Below are 25,591 nucleotides of genomic sequence, written 5' to 3'. Positions count from 1 at the left end.
GTGAGATTCCGCAGCTGTCCCCGAGGGAGTATGGAAGGAAGGGGGAGATTGGGTGCTTGGAATCTCTCAGACTTGAGCTATGCTATTCTGGAATCCAGGTGATACCAATAATATGTGAAGTGCAATTGAGCCACTAAGTAGTATAAGTGCATATCAGGAACCCTGAAGCTGCCTCGGTCATAGGGGAGTATCATTGTGTCCCATTGAATATGAAGTCGGTGGCCAGTCCATATAAGCAATGTTAAAAGTCCCTACAGTGTAGAAAAAAAGCTATTGGTCAGAGCAATTGAAATATTTTTAAAAAGGTATAGGAATCGTTCAAGAACCACCATTTTGATGATGGCACTGCACCCGGCCACTGCCAATTGCAATTTAATCTAACGTTCTATCTGAGTCGTGATCTATAGCAGGGTCATAGTTATGGTGTATCACCTCGGACCAATCCATATATAAAGAAAATGCCTAGATACATAGGGGAATCCATGCACCATTACAGAGGCTAGTCGAGGACAGAAGGTACAGTGGCCACCTCTCAGGTGGGGGAGGGGTTGCTGAGGGGTTGGTATGTGGATCGCTGACAACTAGCAATATATCATCCACGTATAAAGAGACCAGTAACGATCCAGGTGAGGTTCTTGAAGATGCCTGACAAGTGTGTCCATAGCGATAATAAATAGGAGAGCAGGCAGCCCTGCTGTGTACCTCTTGTTATGGGAAAGTCTTGGAGAGTGTGCCATTTGTTTTAAAGCCCGCCAAAGGGTGTTTAGGAGTAGCATAATGAGGTCTCTAAAGCTATTGGGAGTTCCCAATTTAGGTAATGCAGCTTAAAGGAATGACCATTTGATGGAGTTAAACGCTTTTTCAGTGTCTAATGAGGCAACTGCCACAGGGGTGGTGGGAGAGATCTGATTTATCACAGCGAAGTGCAAAAAAAAAAGACTGAGGTGGAGCGGTGTATGACAAGACCAGATTGCATGGGAGAAATTATAGCATCCATTAAAGGGGAAATTACTTTGGCCAATGTTTTGTTATAATGGTTTTGAAGTGATAATGGTCTGTAGGAGGTGTGAAGGCGGAGAAGCTTACCGGGCTTGAGCAGTAAGATAATGACATCTTCTCGCAGCATGGGGGGAAGTGTGTCTATTTCATGCGATTCAGCATAGACCTATGATTTGTAGGTGTTTCCTGAAACCATCCAGCCCAGGCGTCCTACAGCCTGAGATATTTCCCTAAAAGTAATTGAGGCAGCCAGGAATTGCTGCTGGCGAGACTCGAACCAAACAACGGCTATCTCGGCTACATACTCAGCCAGGGCTGAATCATTCTCGCCTACACATGAGGTATATAGTTGTCTGTAATAAGTTGTAAACACATATTCGATAGTGGTGTTGTTGGTAATTGCCGTGCCGTCAGCCTGCAAGAGACCCATCACATATGTTGCATTTTATGGCGGCTGCAGGAGTTGAGCCAATGTGCAGCCCAGCCTTTCACCCTCACCATACCCGAGTGCTCTAGCATACTTGCTTAAATATGGCACCTCCCACGCAGCCAGGTCTCAAAATTCCTGCATCAGTGTGGCTCTGTTGTATAGATGTGGGATATGTGTGGTGGACATGTCTACCATATCAATATTGCATAGTTTCCCCTCCACTTTGGCTAGGTCATTTCTGATAAGACAGAGAACTCCTGTGTGTTTAGCGATACATACTTCTTTGGTATAGGCCTTGAAGGCCTCCCAGAGTACATAGCATTTTCAAACAGACCCAGTATTAGTCATGAATTATTTGTTTATGGTATCTCAGTCTCCTGTACAGAAAACTTTGCTGTGTACTGCATTTTCGAGGAAGCGTAATTACCTTGACAAAGGACTCTGACACGGGTTGAGTAATATTGCCATTATGGAGGAATCATCCAAAAGAGTGCGGCGTTTGTGTGCAATATCAGTAAGTCATACTAGTGCTCCATAGACATATACTAATGATAGATATGAGTCCAAATGATGCTGTGCGGGGCAGAGTAAAAGGTATAATCCTTCACTTGCGAATGAAGAAGGTGATATGCATCAGTGAGTTGAAAGGTGTCAAGGTCAGCGAGTGCCTGCAGAAAATGTGGCTTAGTGACCGTTGCAGAGCCAGGTGAGTTAAGGTGAGGATGGCATGCAATGTTTATGTCACTGTTGATTAAGACATAGTCAGCCTGGGAACAACCCATCAGAGCAGAGAGTTCATGATAGAACTCTGGGGAATCAACATTTGGTGTGTATACATTTACCATTAACACAGTTGTACCCGCCAACATCCCTGCACCAGCAGGTACTGTCCCTCTGGATCAGAGACACTTCCCTGACACACAAAGGCAATACATTTATGGATTAGGATAAATACTCCTTGCGAATATGAACTGTAGTGTGAAAAAAATCAGTTGGAAAGAACCTGCTTCCCTTTCCTTGGGTTATTGAGGCCCCTGATGTTCCATGTCATACAGGGGAGAACAAGTGTCCGGTCCCCACTAGTTCATTGCATCATGTAGCCAAAATTGAATATCCTGCATGTGTAGAACACTGTGTCTATGGAATGTCATGCAACAAAGTAGTGATCTAGCAAATGTGATCAGGCACAATATTACAATAGAACACCCTCCCTACACCCACACCAGAAACGACAACAACTGGTGAATCCCAATAACCCCTGAACAAATCAGAGGAACAAACAGGGTGCTATGCATCTCAGAGGGTGACAAGGTTCAAGGGAGCAACACCCACTTGTACGTTTGGTAAGCATATAGATGGAAGTGGTCCAATTGGGCAATTCGAAGGTCAGCTGTGCCCATAGAGCAAAGTTTATTTATGCCAGAGCAACAGGGTATCTGTACAGCAAAAAAACAGGTTAAGTAATACATACAAAGAAAGGATGGCTCAGGGTGGCGGGCTATGCTGAGATCCAGATGTAGAGGGAGCTATAGACCCAGTGAGCAGTGGGAGTCTAGGCGAGGCCTGCTGATCTTATGCTGCTTGCAGAACTGAACAGCATCTGCAGGAGTAGTGAACACATAGGCCCTCATTATGACTTCGGCGGTCTTTCAAAAAGACTGCCAAAGCCGCAGGCGCCAGTATACCAACAGTGCTGGCGGTATTGGTGGCTTCCTATTATGACTTTTCTGCCGGGCCAGCGGACGGAAACAGCGTTTCCGTCTAATGGCCCAGCAGAAAAGTCACATCAATATTGCAGCCGGCTCATAATAGAGCCGGCGGCAATGTTGATGTGCAGCTGGTGCAGCAGCCCCCGATGTGCATTTCACTGCAAAATGCACGAGCGGGCTGTGCCTGGGGGCACCCCAAATCCTCTTTTCCGCCAGCCTTTCCATAGCGGTGTTTACCACCATGGACAGGCTGGCGGTTGGGGACTCATAATCCCCAGGGCAGCGCTGCTTATGGAAGCCTGGCGGTATAGTTGAGGGGCTGGCGGTATGGCCGTGGCTAATGCGCCATGGTCATAATCCACTGGCGGTAAACCGCCAGCCTTTTGGCAGTGTTACCACCAGTGTACTGCCTGATGCCAGGGTCTTAATGAGGCCCATAGTGTCGTCCATTCATCTCCACTCGCACAAGAGCTGAATACAGCATGTCATACCTGAGGCCACACTTCTGGAGAGTGTTTTTCATATTGGCGAGCTTACGTCATGCCTCCTAGACTGCCTGTGTAAACTCTGGGAAAAGGGTTAGTGTCAAGTCCTGATATTAGAGTGGCCCCTTCTTGCGAGCCTGATGCAGTGCCGTGTCTCAATCTCAGAAACTGAGGAGCCGAGCGATGGTCAGTCGGGGAGGTGTTCCAGGTATGGAACGTGGTCCAAATGATCTATAGGACTCTCAATGCCAAAGGTATCAGTGAAGGCCTCAATACCAAACAGTTCCACCAGTTGTTTTGCCACAAAAATGACTCTGCACTCTGTGTTGGTGTTCTCCGCTATCCCTGCAATGCGTACATTATTGCGGTGTGACTGAGCCTCCAAGTCCTAATTTTTAGCAACAGGGGGTTTCAGTAGCCGCTCCACTTTTTCAAAGCACCTCAGAACAGCAACATTTTCGTATTTGATCTCTGATATCCTGCGCTCTGCGCCACAGAATCTTGTAGTGTGATGGTCAAGATGCTCATTCATCCAGTCTGAGCGATTAGTCAAGGTGTCAAATATTGTGTATATGGCTTTCAAGGCAGCCTGCAACTCAGCCATGATGGCGGCAGTGCCCTGAAGTGAGGGCTTCAAGTCAGCTCCAGGGGTAGGCTCTCCAGTACCTGGAGGAGAATGTTGCTGTTGCTCGTGGCCTCGAAGGAAAGCTGCTTCTGCTTAGGGACCCCACATCCCATTACTCCGGTGTAGTTATAGCGCGTCAGGCACCATGGGGTGAGGCCAAGCACCAGTAAAAGAGAGAGGCATCTAATAGTGTCATCCCCCAGTGATGCAGAAAAGCAGCGAGAGGGTGGTGACAGTGCATGCCGTAGTGTTGTGCCTTACTAGAGTCCACTGCTGAGATCAGCAATAGTGTGCCAGGAGCAGAGGGCAGAGGCCGACACCTATTAGGGTGAAGGAAGGCACAGAGAGGCAGCTGAATCGGTCCCAAGAGTGTGGAGAAGGGACATAAAAAGGTCTCAAACAGTACAAGGTGCCAGAAAGTCACAGCTCGGCCCAGGTGGAGGCCGTCAAGCAATATTAGCGAATGATAGTAAGCAGGCCCTGCCACGTCAGTTTTCATATAGCAACTCACTGCTCAGTCCTTAATTGATAGATTGGATCCATATGCAGCTGAACTTAGGTGAATAGCAGTGGTTCGGAGCGCTGACTTGTTGCAGGTAGTCTTGAAAGGCACAGGAAAATAAAGAACTCAGGGCTCTCTGTCCTGGCTGGGTTCGTTGGTAGGCCCTCCATGACTATGGAGTAAGGGACACAGCTGGGCACGTCCTTGTTGAACTGAAGAGGCCTTTCCATGGCTTAACAGATATGTCATTGATGCACGGAGGGCGCGAATGCAGAGATGGTCCTGGATCAGTGGCAAACAGAGATGGCCACTGATCCAGGCCGTGCACCCCACGGCCCCGCCGTCAGGCTCTCCCACAGACCCTGTCTGCATGGACCCTCCAAAGGCCATGTCAGGCCATGGCAGCGGGCTCATGAAGTAGCTGCTGATCCAGTATTTTTCGGGGCAAATGAGCTGCAGTATCGGGCGCAGTGCCCCCTGCACCTCCCAGGCTAGGGGATCTGGCACATAGCAGAGGTGAGATTGTGCCTGGGGATGACAGCGTTTGGGTGATGCCTCCGGAGCTTCAATGACCTGAGGTCATCTTAGTCACAGGCTTGGCCTTTCCCACTGAATCTTTGTGTAATATGCCAAGAGTGATTTAAATTATTTTTAAAACTTAAGAAAGACTCAAATTATGTGATCTGGCAGCCCAAAGCATATGCAGAGAGCTGATTCAATTCAACATATAAAACATGCAAATGGCAAAGCTTTAGAATAGAAAATAAAAATAGGGACACACTGTAAGTTTGAAACATTTTATCTGAAACAGAAGAACATTGAAATATTGGCATATTTACAACTTTTGAAACGTATCTTATGCTACAGGTTGAAAGCAAACAAGTTGTCAGTGTTCATGAAACTCTAAACTAGATCATCACCTTTACAAAAAGCATCAAATTATTTTCACAACAAATGTGACATCAGTTTATATGGCATGGCATGACAGTAATGGATTGCATTTTTCTGTCAAAATAATCAACAGATAGTGCAAATTTAGTTAACAAATTTCAACGCCACCATGAGATTATGACTAAACAATTGTATGTTTAATTAAAGTTTCAAGGAACTGTGCAGCTAGGAAACTGATGATTATGTTTTCTTCATGTGCACCAACAGTTCCATGTTGTGTGTACCTAGTAATAATTTTAGCCAAAACTATCTGATCTTCCAAGAAGGAAGATGCTAACAGAATAATAAAATGTATGTGTCCTTAATTTCAGAAGAATGCTGGTAGAAGGAACCGAGGGAGAAAATCCTCCTAGCTCTTAGAAATAGTGGGATTGCGTATCAGAAGACCATCTTCTGGAAGATATTCTCATAATGGTTTTACTGGACATAATAAATATTGTTAGCAACGGTGACAGGTCTTTTTGCAATGATGCATGTTAAGTATGAATGGTATGCTGGCTGCTGGTTACAAACAACTGATCCAAGGGTACTACCACTGTCTTTATTACGGTATATCCATATTTATGCAACACACCTGGCCCTTAAATCTAATGCCGCAATCTATTGATTATTCATATCTGACTTCTTGCACAAAAAATCTCTTGATTGTTTGTTGAGATTTCTGAATGTAAATGACATGCTCGTGCTCTGCTAACTTCCCTTTCTTCATTTCATCCTTCCTTTCTTTGTTTCTTCTATCTTTCTTACTTTATTTTGTTCAATATACAGTAGTATCATTACTTTTGTAGCCTTAGGATTAGTGGTTATTCATATCTTGAGATTTTGTAGCTAGTGACTTGCTAGAGAAGGTCTCTGTACTTTTATGCATGGCTTTCTTTCCGAAAGTGACTGAGACATACCGGGCTAGAGGCTGCTGACTGAGATTGAAGTTACTCAAATGACCTTCAAGTCTTGCAGACTGATAGAAGCAACAAGATTTTATGTGAAGCAGATTGTCCATCGTCCACATTTCCTCCCACCCGTCTTATACATCAGGTTAAATGTGTCCCAATGTATTGCTATCCCTCATTAGGTGAGGTGGTCAATTCAGAGCTTAATTTCAACGTAAGGATTTAGGTTTGTAAGGGGATGAGTGGATTCAGTACCTCATTATCCATTCTGTTGATTACTCCACTCAGAATTTGGAGATGGGGCCACAATGTTCTAATATAAATGCTTTGCTGGCCAACCATACATATTCACTGTTCCGATTCAGAGATTGGCTTCTATTACCAAGAAAAGTCATACCACAGATGCTTCCTTTCTATGTTTCACTAGGTAAAATTGCTTGAGATAAGTGAAAATGTTCAGAAATAGTATAACCTGCATTATCAGTAATTACTGGGTGCACTACTTCTGAACTAATTAATAAGAACAGATTATGATGGCCAAAAAAAGAGCACTTTATAGCAATCCATTGGTAAAGTAAAATGGTAAGTATGAATGATATGTTCATCATAACTCCTGTACTACTTAAAAATGTCACAAAACATTTTTAAGGAAAGAAAGTAAATTTCAATGGATACTTCACATGCTTAAAGAAAAACATGCACTAAAACATCTTAATGTCCTCCAGGGGATAGAACTTCATGTCATACACTCATGTTTTTAGGATCATCATACACTCATGTTCACATCCATTACTCCTGGTGCCAGATCAAAGAGAGACATAATGGATTATATTGATGTTTCATGGCTGACATCTCTTTCAAGAGAGAGCCATGTTTGAGTACATATATACACATGAAGACAGGGCGTTAGATGCCTGCTAATGGAACTATAAATTAAAATGGCTGAAAATCCAATAGTGAAAGTAATTTGAACTTCAAAGGTTTCTGTTGATTATCCACCGTACTTGCATTTTAATACAAACTAAGTAGCTATGGGAACTGAGGCAGAAGAGGATAAAGCTAAAGTATAGAATTATGGTGAAGCTGTGGAAGGAATACATCAGAGTTGTTGTGAACCAGTAAACATTCATCCATTTACAGACAAAAACCAATACATTTTGTCTCAGCTCTCATCTGCTTCAGTTCAAGTGGCAAAATTTCCCTAATGAACACCGGAGCGAGGCCTTCCTTAGGTCTCTGTACGAAGTTCACACATATGTCTGCAGTATGAGAGCTGCCTGCTCCTGTACAACACTGTGATAGAAATAAGAATGTTATTTAAGACTGTGCCTTGTTATTGTTGATATTTTAGCTATTGCCAGGGAACAGATACACAAATAGGTCAATAATCACCTGTATCTAAAATAAACCCCTTTCAAATAAATGTATATATATCTTTGAATTTTCATACAGCATAGGGGTATTTGTATTGAAAATCATGAAACTGATATTTAATTTTTAAAGTTATATTTTGGAATCTTATTTTTTAGGAGTTACATATTCTACAAATGTTTTAACCAGTCCAGTGAATAAAGCAACAGTGTGGTCAACCACAGCAATTTTTTAAAGTAAGATGAACTATATTCGCATGCAGGCGATGTAGCTGAGGACACCAAACAATAATTCATACTTTTAGGAACTGCTCAGAAAGAACCAGTACAATTAAGGGAGCTGAGGACTCGCTTGTGCATGCTGGCATCAACCCAGCTATAATGGATCAAACCCTTCTTCTGGTCTGTCTTCCTCTAGTGACTTTGTCTGATGTCTTGTACAAATGCAAATAAAGAAACAAGAGGTCAGCTTTATCAAGCTTTTATATGTTTATAGTGTCAAACTAGTGCAAGATCTTAAACGAGATTTACTTTCCAATCCAAATCTTGACTTGTGCTTGAAAGTTGCCTCAAAGTAACACAAACTAGAGATTTGTAGTTTGCGTGAAGGGAGCATCCCATATGTGGTACATGGGCAATGACATGAAACCATTCGTAGACAGAAAGGTAATAAAAAGGTAGGCAGAGCTTTGTGCCATATATTGTGCCATATATTGTCGCCTGCTCGGGGCAAGTGTAAGGTTGGAGAAACATTTTTTTTTCAACAAACGTGTCCACCTTTGCAGGTATGGCACACAAATAAACTAGAAAAGCTTTACAGTATATCTAAACATTGTACTTTGTCCTGGAAGAATATCCTTTGTTTTATATTTAAACCTGTGACGTAGGATGGCCTTCAAGGACAATTTTGTTCACTTTATCATGTTTTAGAGTTGGCTGTTTGAAGAGGCCTTGCATAAACGCCTCTTTATATCTTGTTCTTGTTAACTCACTTTCAAGCACCAGGAAACGGACTTCAGTGATAAAAATTCAGAAACTACATACATATATGTGGAAATTCCTTTTTTACTAAGTTGGTTTGAATATTATGTTCTTTATTTTTTAACTGTTTCACTATTTGTTTTGCTGTATTGCTCAACCCCTGTATGCTACCAAAGCTTAAGAATTCCATTTTGGCCTACATTACAAAAAGACAAACTCAATCAATCAATCAGTTTTTGTAAAGCGCAACAACTCACCCGTGAGGGTCTCAAGGCGCTGGGAAAATAAGAGAACTTTAAGAAAATCCGGTTGTACTGAGAGCCCAACCTCAGCAATAAACAACTTTATCCATTCTTCCAGGTCACCTTATTTGATTTCCAATATGCAGAGTAGCCAGAATTAGCAATACTGTCATTCGGTTTCAGGGTCAACCATTTAACTTAATAATAATAGATTATAACTCCTTCATGACCACTGAAGCAAAAGGCCCATTTTTGAAAAAACAAGCATACATTTTGACCAGTTGTTGCCTTTTTTAATTCTTCTTATTCTTCAGCTGAAATCTTTGATCTTTATGGTCACTTTAATTGTTATTAACTACATCGTAAATATAGATTTGAGGCTATATCTCTCCCCTGTTTCTTTGAACAACAACACTGAAGTCCACTTTCAGGAGAAGAAGCAAACCTCAAGGCCTAAGCTTAGAATAATGTCGGAGGGAATGAGCTAGTGTTGTGCATTTTAGGAGACTATCGTCCATGTTAGGTTCATTTTCACTGAACGGGCACAAAATTGGATGCATTGTGAGTGGATATTTCGTTAAAAATAATACTTTTTTTGCAGACTTCACTGATGCAGGGTGATCTGTCTTACTAACTGAAACACATTGAAGACAGAAAGGGTTTTCTGTTAAAGCCTTAATATTCTTTCAGCTTTGTTCAACTTGTTAAATATAGTGTGCAACATAGGCAGATAGTAGAATAATGCTAGAAGATATGGGGGAACTCTTGTCCTCATGCCAGTGAGCCTTTAGACCATGAGTAAATGCATTACTGATGACGGTGAGTTAATAACAAAAGATCATTCTGTGTCTAGCAAACAATGTAAGAATGAGGTCCAACATATCCTTCTCCCGATTTACAATGAGCAGACTGGCCGGCCATTTTGGGGTTTACCCAATAATGTGAACACTGCTCGGCACACCGTTGCTTCTCCACTGTCTGCTGAGTAATCATTATCTACCATCCTCATAGATTAAGAAAGGCACGAATTATTAAGTTCTATCTTTCTTTGCTCCTATTTTAAATGTACTACAAGGATTATTCTATCATCACAGTTAAAACTGATGTCAAATTGGTATTTTAAGCACCCAGGTTAAATTTTTTTTAAACTGAAGGATTATGTCAACATTTTGACATAATTCATGACAAACTTTCTTCTTAAGCTGTGATGAATTCCCTTGCTCATGTGATTAGTCAATTGCATATGCAGGTCACCCTATATGAAGGCAGTTTGAGTCAAAAAGAAAAAAAGAGCAACTTTACGAGTAGTTCCTTTGAGGATGATAAGGCAGTCTTGTCTGTCCACATTGTATGCAGGTGCCATTGAAGGTCAGTGTAAAGGATCATGGGCCATATGTACGAACACATTTTCCCATAGACACAGAATGGGTAAAACCCTTTGCTACATCTGGCCCCATATGGTTAACATTGCATATAGAATCCCTCACAAAATCAAGCATACCATATGAACAACCCCTTCCGAACCGGCACAAGAACTGAGTCTGCAGAGCTTGGCATTGCTGTGAGCACTGCTGACTTTGGTGCTGGTGGTTTTGATTCAATCGAAAGGCCCAGTGGGAGGGAATAATTTGGTCTTCTTTCAAGAATCCAATTCACCATCAGTTCATGCTGATAATTCCATTGACCTGAGAGTGAATCTGAAGAGACAGAGAGCAGATAAAGACAGGAAGTAAGTTATGGGTGCACAACATAAGTACGGACAAAAAATGGGGGAAATGGAAGCGGATCAAGGAAATGGAGAAGCAGATTAGAGAAGTGATACAAAGACAAGGCAAAATTAAGAGAGACAGAACAGCAAAAAGTGAAAAGAGAAAACAAAAAAGATGAAAAGAAAAGGGAAGAGCAAAAGGGAATGGGAAGTAATGCAATTCAATTATTTTTAGAGGAGAGAATGAAGAGAAGCAGAGACAAGTGAGGAAAAATGGAACAAAGAGTATGAAATATAATCAAGTGAAAATCAGATTCGAATGTGAGTAGTGAAAATAGAACATTAATTAGATTAGAACACAAAGGGGCAAATTCATGGATAAATAAAAATATGTGGAGAGATTTACACTCACATTTTAAAGTACTTTTAACAATCTTCATCCTTCTAAGGAATATGCCTGGAAGCTGTGCCATACACAAATTTCCCAAACCCATCTGAGCTTTTCAGGTGTAGGCATTGTCCTACTGCTGAATTGCACACACACTACAAATCCACAATGGGAAAAGCCAATGTCTAATGTTTCTATCACTTAACCAAGCCAACTACTAAATTAAATCCAATCCCTAGAACCATCACCAACCCTAAACTCCAATCCATTAATTTCCTCAACAACCCTACCCCGTTATTTCCCTCTACTTCTCCTTTTCATCAATAATCTGAACTGCATGGTCATAAAATGCAGATCGGCATGCAACTGAACTGGGGAAATCCATCCTGAACCATGACATTGCATTAATCACTGAAACATGGCTAAACAACTGCTCCTATCTGATCCTTGACCTACTAGTCCCTCCAGGTTTCTCCGTCATTAACAAAGACAGGGAGGACCACCTCTGCAGTGGCTTTGCCATTATCCACAAGAACTCCATACACATGACTGAAACAGACACCTTCAAATACTCCACATTTAAATAGCTCTCTGCAAACATAAAGGTGAAAAATAACAAAACTACAAAATGTCACCTCGTATACCACCCTCCAAACAACACTTGCTGCTTCAGCGAACACCTATTGGAAATCGTAACACTTTGCTCACTAACCAGTGGCAACAATATCATCCTAGGTGACCCTAAACTACACTAGAATGTGGAGAACGACACGCTCACCCAATCCTTAAATTAACTCTTAAGCAGTAAATGGCTTACCCAACACTGCAAAAGTCAAACACACAACAGAGGCTCAACCCTCAATGCCATCATAGGCCACACACAAGCAGTACACATTAATAACATCCTTCAGTTGACTGGTCAAATCACCACATCATTCTGTTCAAAATCAACTAAGCGGAAATACCCCTAATCCACCCTCAGAAAAACTTCCAGTGGTCTCATAACATAAATCAGATCTCCCTAGCTCATCTGGAAGACAAAATGTTGTCTTTACTCTCCCCTACAGATAACCTCCCAACAACTGAACTTACAAATCACTACAATGCAATGATAACAGTCATCCTAGACTAAATTGCTCCTATTAAACTCAAAAACATCAGAAATACCCCTGTGAGGTCATGGTTTAACTAAGACCTTTGCACTGAAAGAAGGCAGTTGCAGAATGACTTTGGAGAAAAAAATCCATCCACAACCCATCTCATGTTACCAAAGAATGCTGTGACAATTTCACTAAATGTTTCAACAAGAAGAGCACAAATATCGAGTTCCCCTTTAACCACCAGTCCCAGCCAACCACAGTCTCTACTCTTTCTCCCTCTCTGAACCCCCAAACAGCGAACCCCATCCCTGAGCCCGCAGAATGCTATCTCAACTCAGGATACCCTACTACCCACAAGAGATGGAAGTCATTCAACCCACTCACAGAGAAGGACATCTCAAAGATAACTGCAAAATCCAAGCCCTCTTTCCATTTTGCTGACCCTCCACTGCCCCCCCCCCCCCCCAGCATAAAGCCTCAACCATGCCCTAACCCCTCTCTGGACTAAGATAATAAACAGCTCCCTGAGCAATGGGGTTATGTCTGATGGCCTCAAACTAGGCCAAGTCACCCTCTTGCTAAAAGACAGATGCTGACCTGCAGGTCACCAACAATTTCAGCCCTATCTGCAACCTCCCTTTCTTGGCAAAAAATCCTGGAAAATGCATTCTCTCCCAACTCAACTAACACAATGACTCCAACAACCTTCTTGACCATCTCCAATCTGGTTTCACAAAGGGTTGCAGCAAGGAATCAGCTATTCTTACCATAGCAGATGACTTACACAAGTCGCAAGATGCTGATAACTGCTGCCTACTCATCCTTTTAGACTTGTTGGTTGGCCTTTGACAGGGCAGACCACAAGCTGCTTCTAAAATCCCTCCATAATCAGATTGGAGCTGAAGGCCTGATTCTGAAGTGGTTCACTTCCTACCTACAAAACCACTCCCAACAAATAAAACTAAACATCACTATTTCAGATCGCTCTGCCATCACCTGGGGTTTCCCCCAAGGCCCAGTGCTTTCCCTTGCACTCTTCAATATTTACATGAAGCCCCTCGCCACCATGCTCAAGCAAGCTAGCATCCCATATGACCTTTATGATGACGACATCCATCTCTACTTAGAAATAGCCCTACCAGAGGACTTAAGACGATTAAACACGACGCTCACTAAAATCCAAAATTAGCTAACACACAACCATCTGAACATCAACCAAGACAAGACAGAATTCCTCTTCCTAATAAATAACAGACACACCACTCAAGTCCAAAAATGGATACATTTCATTTACTCTTGAAACTGGAAACTGACTTTGGCTGATTTCATCAAATCCCTGGGGATCACCCTTGACCCAAGTCTGATCATGAGCCCTCACATAAAGAATACAGCAAATAATTAATTCCACAATCTAAAACTTCTACATAAAATCAAGCCCTTCCTCCCCCAGCATGATCTAAAAACCGCCACACAAGCTTTGGTTATTTCACAACTAGACTATAGAATTTCACCCCTCACTAGCACTGCGAAGTCACACCTAGCTCAATTTAGAGCCAAACTAAATGCAGCAGCAAGGATGGTCACTGAAATCAAATATCACGGTCACATCTCTCCCGCCATGAAAAACGTGAAATGGCTCCCAACTGAAGCTCATTGCTGGTGCAAAACTGCCTATCTCACTCACAAAGCTCTTCACACAGGAAAACCAACCTATCTTGCTTCCAAAGACACTAAGGCAGAAGAATTGAGAAACCTAAGGAGCTCAAACACTATGCTTCCCATCCCCCCAAAAACACAAACAAGAAGCCCTTTCATGTTCTTTCTCTGGCAATGCACCAGGAATGGGGAATTCCCTCTCAGTAAACATCAGGACAAACCCCTTCTTCTTGAGGTTAAAGAAAAAACAATAAAAAGATCTTCTCCTCAATCAATGCCTAAAACACACCTGAATCCCAATTGGAACTTACTCCTCGTGTTTCCCATTATTGCTTGCTTCCCCACAGGAATTGCTGTATTTTGACTTTAAAAAACTCAATCCTGTGGTCTTGCAATCTGTAATTGATATGACCTCAAAGGACTCTAGCCTGTAACCTACTTTTATCCAACAGTGCCTTGACAATGCTCGACAATCAAAAGTTTGTAAAGAGCTCTGATACCCTCGGATCTTGCCAGCGCCATATAAAACTCTTTAAATGAAAAGATAAAATAAAAGGTACAGTAGTACTTTTTTCAATGGTGAACACTTTTTCCCCTTGGAAGCCCATCTCATCTACTCCTCCACAAGTTTGTTATCCCTCCATCTACTTCTCTACATCTATATTTAGAACACGCATTGTGTTATGATGTGGTTTTTAGTGTGCATAGGTAGTATCAGATGTGAGATGAGTCACATGTTTTTACAATTCATTAACAATTTGTATATTTGTAATCTCTCTATGTAGGTTCATATGTTATGTTTACAATTTTAAATAGGGATTTATATAGGCGTCATCAATGATTACAGATTAATGCAGTAAATATAGTTTCATTTTTTTTACATTTTATTCCGTTTACTGTTAACGTTTTACATGTTTTACAATATGATTTTGTATAGGTGTATGCAATGTTTACAGTCATATGACTTTACATCGGTTTTATGGTGTTTTAGTTCTTATCCTTTAATAATTGTTTACATTTGTACGATGTGATGTATCTCGATGTACACAATGTTGAAGTTCATATGACTATTTTTTAAACAATATTTTTTTAACTTCATCTTCTTATATTTGTATTGACATTTACAACTTGATTTGTATGGGAGCATACAACAATTAAAATGAGTACGATTTTTTAATGTTTTGCTAAGGTGGTGGTATTTGTTCTGGTAGTGTTATACCTTCCAGCACTGATTTCCACGTGTTCCCCTTGCAGTAATCTTTACTGAAAAAGTGAAAGGTTTGACTTAATCCAGGGCTCTGGCTGAAATAGACATGAACCTAGTTCGGCTGTAAAACTACTGGGGAAGAAATGGGTGTAACTTTACTGATTTGCATCTGATATCCCCTTTTATAGGTGTAGTTTCACATTTCACTTCCTGTGCTACTCCCAAAACTTCTCTTTACTTTTGACCAATCCCACTCTGTAGTATGCATTCCCGATTTCATATGTACTCCCCTTTTATCATTCCCACACATCCATCTAAAACATCTAAAACGTAGAACGACATATGAAGAGTTCTATGCGCTGATGGTGGACAACTCTCTACAATTTGAGGCCTATTCTCAAAGGTTTTTTAGAGTACTCCTGCATCAGTATTTTACACGCTCTTACAAGCTTTTGTGAATTGGCCCCAAAACATCTTAAATAGGAATATTCAGGGAACAGTCATATGCAATTAATATAAATGGGAATAGCTACGTCCTCTTTGCACTTTTACTAATAGCTAGTTGCCAGTTTTGGGGCCAATTCACAAAGGCATGTAATAGAACATAAAAACGTACTACTGTAGAGCTACTTCCTTTACTCATAAACGTTTTTCTGAATCAGCCATTAACATAGGACAGGCATTCTCAAAGACTTATATCCATACATATGTGAATTACATTCATGAGTACTTGAAGTAATACTACAGCGGTATTACTTCACATGCTCAGAAGTACCTCTTGTCAATCGGGCCCATAGTGTTTGTATAGTAAAGGCAAATGTGTGGAGTTTTGATATGTTTTAATAGTTACTGATGGGTGTTCTTAGCAGACTATTCATGTTGGGATCTTGTAAGCATGCAGTGATCATCTTGTACACGACAATGGCCCCTTCTTTATACATCACAATATCCGCTTTGAAAGCATGATGGGAACAGTCTCGGTGGGGAGACCTTTCAGAAGATGAGTCGGTCACTGCTCTAGACGACACAAAGATCTCCATGAGAAACCCCCAATTTTAATAAGATAATCTATTTCTAGCCTCAAAAAGCATAGCCAAGGTGTTTCCTGGGTCGGTGGACCTCTTTCCCAGGTGTCAACAGGCACAGGCTGGAGTGCTTGCGAATCCAGACCTAATGGACATCGGTCATGGGACCGATAGGTGAAATGGAGCAAAGACTGTATTACTGGCCCCCTTGTTCTGTTTACTGGGACTGATCTAGCACTTTAAAAATGTAAAAGTATGCTTTGCTTCACAAACGTGGGGTTAGTATTGCCCAAGATGAATATCGCTATGGGGTGGAAGGCACACACCACATCCACGTGTACACTTTGGTTTAAAGAGGTGCGAAAATGGTCTTTCAAGATAATTAAACACAATAAAAGGCACAGACTAAAGGGTGACAGTGGGCAGCTGGGAGGGTTTACTGATGGTAATTCAGATAAGCCTCTGCCATGGAGAGTGGGTATGAAATTAATGGAAATGGAAGTGCCTTGTGGAGTTGATGAAGATGGTCAAAGGATAGCAGAACAGGCTCACTAGGTAAATTTATGTATGAGATACGGTTACACCAGTAAAACAATAGAGGTCATGATTAATTGTGGGTGTGACTCATTCTGAACATGGAAAAGTATATCTGTCTATTGATACTCAATGAACAATTTATCTATCAAATCCCGTTTTTCAATCGTGGGGCATGATGGTTCTTTTTAGCTTCTTGTTTCTGTTGTTGTTGGGTATGCTTACTGGATCTATAGTTAGGACGCCATGGTGTCATTATTATGCGGGCCATAGTAAGGTGGAGCCAGATATGTGCATGTGGTGAAACATGATCATATATGAAAAATTAAAATTAATGATCAGCAATTAAAAAAAGTAAGGCCAGTATGGGCCATAATTAGCAAAAGAAGGTTTGTATCAAATACTTTCACTGGCTATAAAAATGGTATCACATTCCACAGGAATGTGGTGATCTAGAATGACCAACCTTCATCACTTGGTAGATCCAGTGCTGGTATTCATTCACTTTGGTATAAACCCCTGGTTTCTTGGCAAGTGCACAGCCACTTCCCCAGCTCACTATCCCACATAACCGCCAGCGTGTTGTTTTGGAGATGCTGTCTTCACAAACAAAGGGACCACCACTGTCCCCCTATGAAAAAAATAAAGGGAAGATAATTACCATCATGAAATTATAGCAATCATTTTGTAATGTATTCCAAGAGCACCCGGAATGACCATTCCCAAAACATATCCTATTTGACATCGAAGAGTGAATGAGTGAGTTGGCCCTGAAATGTCCGCATCAGACATCTGAGATAGTTCTTATGTCAAATTAAAAAAGTCGAAATTAATTGTGACTATAATGAGCCTTTCTATCTAGTGGATGGTGATATGGCTTTGTCTGGTTGTCTTTCCTGAGCATTCAGAAAGACGTGAACAACTAGAAGTACCACTACAGGCATAGGTACAGTTTTAAATTGTGCTTTTGTGTCTTTAGGGAATGATTATATCCCATATGAGTCATACATTAAGAAGAAGCCTAAAAGACAGTAATTTCAACAAGTGAGCAGGTAGCAATGTTAGCAGATTATGGAATAAAGCACACAAACAAGCGAGAATAATGTTCATTTATGATGTAGAGTTAAAGAAGAAGGGTGCAAAAACTGGTTTAAGAAAAGTATACACCCTATGTGAAATCAAGGGTTTAAATTATTGTTACAATCCCAGCACATTACTTGTGGGCATGTTATATATGTGTTGCCTTCAATAAAAACATCCTCCTCCATCCTAAGAGGTAATACAAGAATAACCCAGCAACTGCTGGTGCATTTGTCCAACCACAGAGACCCCGTGTGTGCTAAGGCTATGGATTTGAAATGCTTGGAACCCCCAACACAGAGATCTTCAAGATATCTTGGAAATTCATCTCCTCAATGGAGACACCATTTAATTGCCATCACTATTCCTTGACACTTCAAGATCAAAATGATTTACCTTTAGATACTGTGCTGTCCAACAAAAGGTCTCAGTGGCAGCGACCTCTATCATCCCACCATGACCACTGATCAACTACAAGTAGAGAACATCCATATTCTTTTTACCTCATCTCATTTAGAGTACAGGGAATTTGGTTTTCGTACAGTAGAGTCACTGGTGGATCTGCTCTTGGAAAACATGGTGTGGCGTAGATATTATTGGAAGTGGCACTAGGGGTCCCCCTTTGAAGGGCAGCCCCTCCGATGCTACAGGGCAGCTCTTCTGACACGACTGCTGGCTTTTTACTTTTCCTGGTCCACCATGTGAATCAATGTGGCACATGAGATGGGAAATGCACTAAAATATAACAACCAAATTGCAGTCACAAGGTTGTAGGGGAGCACCTGATTCAACGAGCCACTTTTACACAAACAGTTTGATGAAAGCTATTTCAACCCAGGGGAGGAGAGGCAGCTGGTGCTACTGCCATCAAGTGTTCAAGACATGTGCAGAGAGCCTTAGTTTCTGCTGTTTTCTCCCCATGGGATGTGACAGTTCACTCAGGGTCATTTTGGCAGGAGTGGCGGTTCACTCTTGGTCGTATTGGAAGACAGAGTGAAACTTCAGTTTGGAAGAACTACATTTTCGACGTCACTCCTGACACTTTAGTTGGACGATGGTCCAATGCTCTACTGTGGATTCTTTTTTTGCTGTACTGTACAAGTTGATCTCTTCAATTGGTTCCTGTGGACTACTTCCTTTGGATTATTTGGATCATCATTTAAACTCTAATTGGCTTGGCAGGCACCTTTAGTTTTCCTCATCATGTGGGACCCAGCTGCACAATTATCCTTGTGATTTTATATTCTAGAGTTGAGTGTGCTATCACCAGACACTTAATCATCGTCTCAGTAAATGAGTGCTTCAATGTCCCTTGTCCACTTCCCAGATCCTTGCTAACTCCACTAAAAATACTTACCTTCCATCCCAAAGAAGACATCTCACCAATATCAGGGTATGCCAGACAATCTAAGTTCACACTGGGTTAGCTTAATTACCCCTTGCATGTAGGAGTTCCCATAGTACGCTGGTTTGTAGAGTCTTAAGCATATTCAATATTCAGATGAAGTACAGTAGGCTTACTTCTGACACACCATGCTCACCAAGTTTAGGAAAAAATTGCACATAACATTAGCTCTTTTATTAACAAAGGAGGAACCTTCATTTTTATTGCTTCATAAGCAGAAAGAACAAAGTACTGACAAGTCAGGCTTTTGTCACTATTCTAATTTTCATCATGGAGGCAGGAGTTACTTTGGGTAAAAAAGTCAGACCATCCGATGACTCTAAATTTGTCAAACCTGGAACTTCTGTACAATTGCTGGCTTGATGAACCTAGGCCATACTTACATAGAACACAACACAAAGTACAATCTCAGAAATATAAAGTGCTATTTGTAAACAGATCATTGTAATTCTGGCTTCCTTGCCTACTGGATATGTTTGAATGCTCAAGCTGACATCCGAGAAACCTATGATTTCTAATGCGACCATCAGCAATTGACCAAAATATTCTGGATTCTGGATAAATCAGTAAGCTACCTCCTAGTCTGCCCAACTGTTGCCTTTACCTGACAAGCGTCAATACCGCCATCAATGTAGCCGGCGCAGAACATCTTAGCAGTTATCTGGTTGTCATAAAAGTCTGGACCGTTGCACATGCTGCTGCTTAAGATGGGAACACTGGCCTCCTGCAGGATGTCTGACGGCTGGCCTGTGTGAGACAAGAAGAGTTTGGAGAAAAAAAACTGGTTGAATCTGGGAAGTACGGAATAAACTATGAGCGACTACCATAAGCCACTCTGCGCCAATAATGTAAGTGCTTCCCCTTAAAACTAAAAGAAATGAACCCTCCTGTTGTAGGATACCAGTTAGAAGATGGTGAACATAGGAGGGGGTTCCAGGGGGAGTTCTAGACACAATTCCCCCTCAAATGTGTAATTTGCACCAGTAACCAGGAAACCAGTTTCTGCTGGGGTTCATCTAACTTCTCAAAGTTGGTCATCTTTAGGAACATACATTCTCAAGGCGCTAAAATTCAATGTGAAGAAGCTACTCTAGAAATCTTGTTCCTGACAAAGTTGTTAAGCCCCCCCCATACATTGACAATGTTGCACTACCATACTGTAGGTACTTGGGACTATATTACAAATACAGCATACTATTACAATAAGCCACTGTGCGCCAACAGTGTAAAAGGTTCTCCCTTCAGGGAGACTACTAAACAAAATTCCTTTTGCACCAGTAGCCAGGAAAGCAGTTATGGCTGGTGTTCATGTAACTTTTCTAAGGTTTTCATCAGACAATCCCAAGACCCTAGAATTAAATTTCAAGTAGCTACTTTACAAATCACATTCCCGAAAAAACTGTTAAGCTCCATACATGGACTGTGTTGCACTATGAGACTGCATCCTACAAAATTACCTGATGCTTTATTACAAATAGGACACAATATCCCTGTTCATGCGGCAGTGCAGCTTCATAACGGTGCATCGGTGCACTCTACTTCTAATAAAGGACTCTCCACAGGGCAGCCTTGACATTGGGCTGCCCCGCATCTGCTGTGGGCCAGAGTATTAGGGAAAGATGGACTGGCGGATTGAAGCAGCCGCTCTGTCTCACTGAGTAGGTTGCACCTGCCTGCACCTCAAAAGGGAGCCAGGGATTCCTCTGTAGGTGGATGTAGTTAGTTTCTGTACCTGCCTTCAGGAAAATGTAAAGTGGTCTGTGGGACTCCCGTTCCCCCTTCAGCGGGTGGCCCTCAGGATGCTGACTGACTGTGTGCCACCTCTTTGAGACACATAGGCCCTCATTACGAGCCTGGCGGTCTGTGACCGCCAGGCTCGCGGTTGGCGGGAGCACCGCCGACAGCCTGGCGGTGCCCCTTAGGGCATTCTGACCGCGGCGCTTTGGCCGCGGTCAGTGCAGGAAAACCGGCGGTCTCCCGCCGGTTTTCCGCTGCCCGTCAGAATCCTCCAAGGCGGCGCAGCATGCTGCGCCGCCTTGGGGATTCTGACACCCCCTACCGCCATCCTGTTCCTGGCGGTTCGCCCGCCAGGAACAGGATGGCGGTAGGGGGTGTCGCGGGGCCCCTGGGGGCCCCTGCAGTGCCCATGCCAATGGCATGGGCACTGCAGGGGCCCCCGTAAGAGGGCCCCGCTTGTATTTCACTGTCTGCATAGCAGACAGTGAAATACGCGACGGGTGCAGTAGCACCCGTCGCACCTTCCCACTCCGCCGGCTCGATTCCGAGCCGGCGTCCTCGTGGGAAGGTTGTTTCCCGCTGGGCTGGCGGGCGGCCTTAAGGCGGCCGCCCGCCTGCCCAGCGGGAAACTCAGAATGCCGGCCGCGGTCTTCAGACCGCGGTGCGGTATTCCTGCGGCGCAACTTTGGCGGGCGGCCTCCGCCGCCCATCAAAGTTGTAATGAGGGCCATAATCATTGCACTTTCTCAAGGTCTCTTTGCCCCTGCGGCTACCTCCATAACATGGTGCAGTCACAGAAGAATAGTGTATGTTTTCCTCATTTGCATGGGTCCACGTCACCAGGAAAAAGAGGAAGTGCCCCTATAGGATAGCTCCAGCAATATGTAAGCTAGCCTGTCAATATGTAAGCCAGCGTGACCATATGTAAGCCAGCGTGGCAATATGTGAGCCAGCACTATTTGTGTTACAGAGGAGACAGCACAAGAGTCTATGGAAACTTCTGTAGTTCCGCAATGCACTGGGCAGCAAAAAATGCACACACATACACACACGCACACACACAATTGTAGCACCTTTTGCAGCACTTTAGGAAATACGGTCCTGGGACTCACTCCTACCTAATTCTTTACTGTCTCTTATGTAAGAACCAATTTTATATTCTTCAGGTACATTTGCTAAGTAACACAATACGAGTTTCTTGTTTCCAAGTTCATATTATTTGAAATTACACAAAAACAGATCACCTAGAAAGAAGCAAATTTTGTTTATTCACTTGATAGTTCATACTTAATTGATTAAATAGCATTGGTGACTATCAATAGGTTAGAAGTGCTAACTAATAGTAATCTTGTATTAAATGACAGTTTTAGTGAGTTTATCTAACAGGAAATGTGATCGGGCTATTCAGAGACCATATTGGGTGCTACTTGTCAGGAATGAATTGCAAAGATTAAACAGCTGAGTTTAATGAGGCGAATACTGATGTTAACAGTAGCAACAGTTGACATGGGCAGGTCTATCAAACGTGGTGGAAGAGCTTCCCTCATGCCGTATGTTTGAGAAGGGCCACTACCTTTGTTAGTTTGCACTGATATGCACTGAATGTAAATTGGATGTTTTTATAAAATAACTGAGAAAACAAGGAAGAACTTATTGTGTGGCCTTCATGAAATATGGTTTAGCACTCAAGTGCACCCCAATATATTCAGCATTATCTAACAGAGGACAATGATTTGACTGTGAATGAAAGCATCACATTTCAGCAACTTCTAATGCCAATATCCATTTTGTAACCAGAAACCACTCCCACCTTCATGGTGATAGTTGTTAAAGGGGGACATATGTGACAGCAGAACTGCCCGAGTATTGCATCAGGGAAGACCTTCCTCTACTTACTTACAGATCCCAAACCTATCTTTGGAAAAGGCATGACTAATGCCCACCACGAACTCAGATTCTTTGCCAAGTTCCTTGGAGTTATTTGCAAGATTAGTCTGTTTTGGACCTAACTGGCTGATATATCTGGATAAATGGAGGCTGGTGGGAATGGCGATAGTGGAAATCCATAAATCTGACAGCCTCTCTAACAATTACCACCATGTTCGCTCACTTGCATGAGTTCTACTGATAGTTGAGCCAAAAAGGCATTCTCCCACGAAGGACAGAAACGCGAGGAGATGAAAGGACCATGTATCCAATGTTCTCAGATATCCTATTATTGCCCTAATTTGAATGACTCCCTGAGTGTTCCTGTTTAGCACATACTAAAAAACTAACCAGCAGACCAGATGTTGGGGATGTTTTGCTTCTAAAATGTATTGAACTGGGGGTTCAAGGGCATGGACTCTTCATCATCAGTCAGTTCTATGCATGACTCTAAAGAGGTAGAATAAACTACGCATGAAAGCTGCGTACTACATGATTTCTTCATCCTCTATAGGAGAGTTGAAATTTATATTCTTCAAAGTTTCATAATGAGAACACAAATAATCGCTTCTCCAACAAATGCAGCATTGAAAACAACCAACGATCGAAACTGGAAAATTGACATGGCACACCTTATTTACATATTCAAAGGCTTACAGCACCACACAGATAGAGTGTCCTAATATTATGGACCAATAAAGTAACTGGTAAAGCTGACAGTAGCAGCCAATAGTTGTATTTTACATCATTTATCGGTATCAGTAATGCAATACTCACATTCACGACTGTACGTGGTACAGGCATTCGGAGACTGATTGGTAGGACACAAACGTGTGGAAGAATGCACATTTAGCTCAGTTACTTACCGTAATACTTAGTGTTACCCCAGCCGGTCACCGAGCACACCTTGCCATCAATCAGCTCTTGTCCCATGGCAGGAAGACAAGCTGGCTGCACATACTCTATGGTCAGTGGAGAAGAGGCAGGTCCTATTAAAGCCAGTACAGGTAATGGGTATCATTGTGCACATTGTATATTATAAAATACTGAGAAAAGCAGTGATTTGTCATAACCAGAATTAGGCAGCGGACTGGTATCACTTGACCACTGTGTCTACTTGGGAACTGTAGAATTCCACTGTGCATGAGACTGAAGTCATGCCCTCAGCTCTAGAGCTGCGCAAAAATGTTTTCCATTCTGTGGGAAGGGGATGCTGATTGTAGAACAAAACAGCAAAAATTCCCTAATACTCTCCTGTCTGGCATGGGTTAAAAATCAGCAGGCAGACGATGAATGAACACAGCAAATTGATTTTCCCAGTTTTTTTCACCAAGGCAATGTTTCTGTGATTTCATCTTTCTCTCTAGTTATGGTTTTCACATTATTATCCCCAGGAGCTGTGTATAGATGGGTAGGTCCATCCATTTCACAACGAGGGATATACAAAGCTGCCTGGAGTTTCAGTGTTGCAGAGTTTGCGTTTATTCGGTTGAACTCACATCTGCCTCTCTAGATGGCATTGCTAGTACGCCAGAAAGTCAATGCCATTTTAGATCCTTTCTTCTTGTTCCCCGAAAGGCTTTTAAAACAGGTAACTGTTGCGTTTTTCACCCTGATCCCATTTTTACCCCTGGTGGTTGTCTTAATATGGCCCTGACATTTCACTCCTGCATATGAGACATATACCATGTCACATTATGAATCATACCTCAAGACACCCACACAATGTTTAATCAGCCCTGACCTATTCCTCTAGCATAGAATACCTGTGAAGCCTTCATGGGTCAAACCACATGTCCCAAGATACATCACTTCACCATCACCACCCTATCTCCCTCCACTGTGATTAATGGTACAAGTTACATTCTGAGGTCCACTCCCCACTGCAAACCTCCCCAATCTCTCCTCACTGCCGGCCAACCAACCTAATCTTTCTCCTCTTGACATTGCAAATCTAGGGAGAAAACTCCCTTTTCCTTCACTTTAAAGCATTCCCTCTTTCCCTCCCAGATACCCCTCTGTACTGCCTAATGACAACTCGAACATGGGTTTACCCAGAGGTGAGTACAGACCTTTGGTCCCAATGTTCAGGCAGTCTCGCATGCATGCATAAACGCTTTGCCCATCAAGCTATACTTCCTATGCCAAAAGATTGGCCTCCTCTTGTTCATCCTGAAAGAGAACATGTAATCTCTGTCCCCTCATCAATCCTCTATTAAATCTCATAAATAGTTGCCCTCCCAAGTCTCTTGAAAGAGATAGAACACTGGTCCACCACTCAATCCAGAAATACGTATAGACAAAAGAAAGCCCAAATCTACTTAATAGAATTCTGATATTAGAAGTATATTGGATTATGATGCTACAGTCTTACCCCAATTACACTCTATGATCACATCTACTGTGGGCAACAGGATGCCAAATCACGCACCTGCAGACCTAACAACAAAAGATGACCTGGATCTTTTATCTTTTTATGGAGAGCTCATCCGCAACACCTCTCAACAAGTCCTAGGCTTTCTAATCACTTCAACTACTTTAACGCCTGCATGCACTATGGGGAAAAGAGATGGTGGGTAACAATAAAGCATAAAACTCCATTGATGGTAAAAATGCTGGCAGAGAAGAGTTTCTAATCTTT

At 42.3% G+C, this 25,591-nt stretch overlaps 1 protein-coding gene across 8 annotated transcripts in view; it reads right to left on the bottom strand.

Annotated features, from left to right (window-relative positions):
* Positions 1-5,533: 5,533 nt before the first annotated feature.
* Positions 5,534-25,591, bottom strand: part of HPN (hepsin) — a 162,415-nt gene continuing 142,357 nt past the window's right edge. For 4 of the 8 annotated variants that reach the window (XM_069201090.1, XM_069201089.1, XM_069201088.1 and 1 more), the window contains 4 exons: positions 23,817-23,939; positions 19,892-20,034; positions 17,269-17,433; positions 5,534-10,881 (listed from right to left, as the gene is read on the bottom strand). In XM_069201090.1, the coding sequence (XP_069057191.1) occupies positions 10,843-10,881; positions 17,269-17,433; positions 19,892-20,034; positions 23,817-23,939 (470 nt within the window). In that variant the 3' untranslated portion in view covers positions 5,534-10,842. The remainder of the gene's footprint in view (positions 10,882-17,268; positions 17,434-19,891; positions 20,035-23,816; positions 23,940-25,591) is intronic. The other 4 variants (XM_069201093.1, XM_069201092.1, XM_069201094.1 and 1 more) reach the window with 2 other exon arrangements.

This window comes from Pleurodeles waltl, chromosome 7 (genome assembly GCF_031143425.1).
Source record: "Pleurodeles waltl isolate 20211129_DDA chromosome 7, aPleWal1.hap1.20221129, whole genome shotgun sequence".
Taxonomy (NCBI): Eukaryota; Metazoa; Chordata; class Amphibia; order Caudata; family Salamandridae; genus Pleurodeles; species Pleurodeles waltl.
The sequence above is the reverse complement of the archived record's forward strand: the minus strand, read 5'-3'. Positions and strand labels throughout refer to the sequence as shown.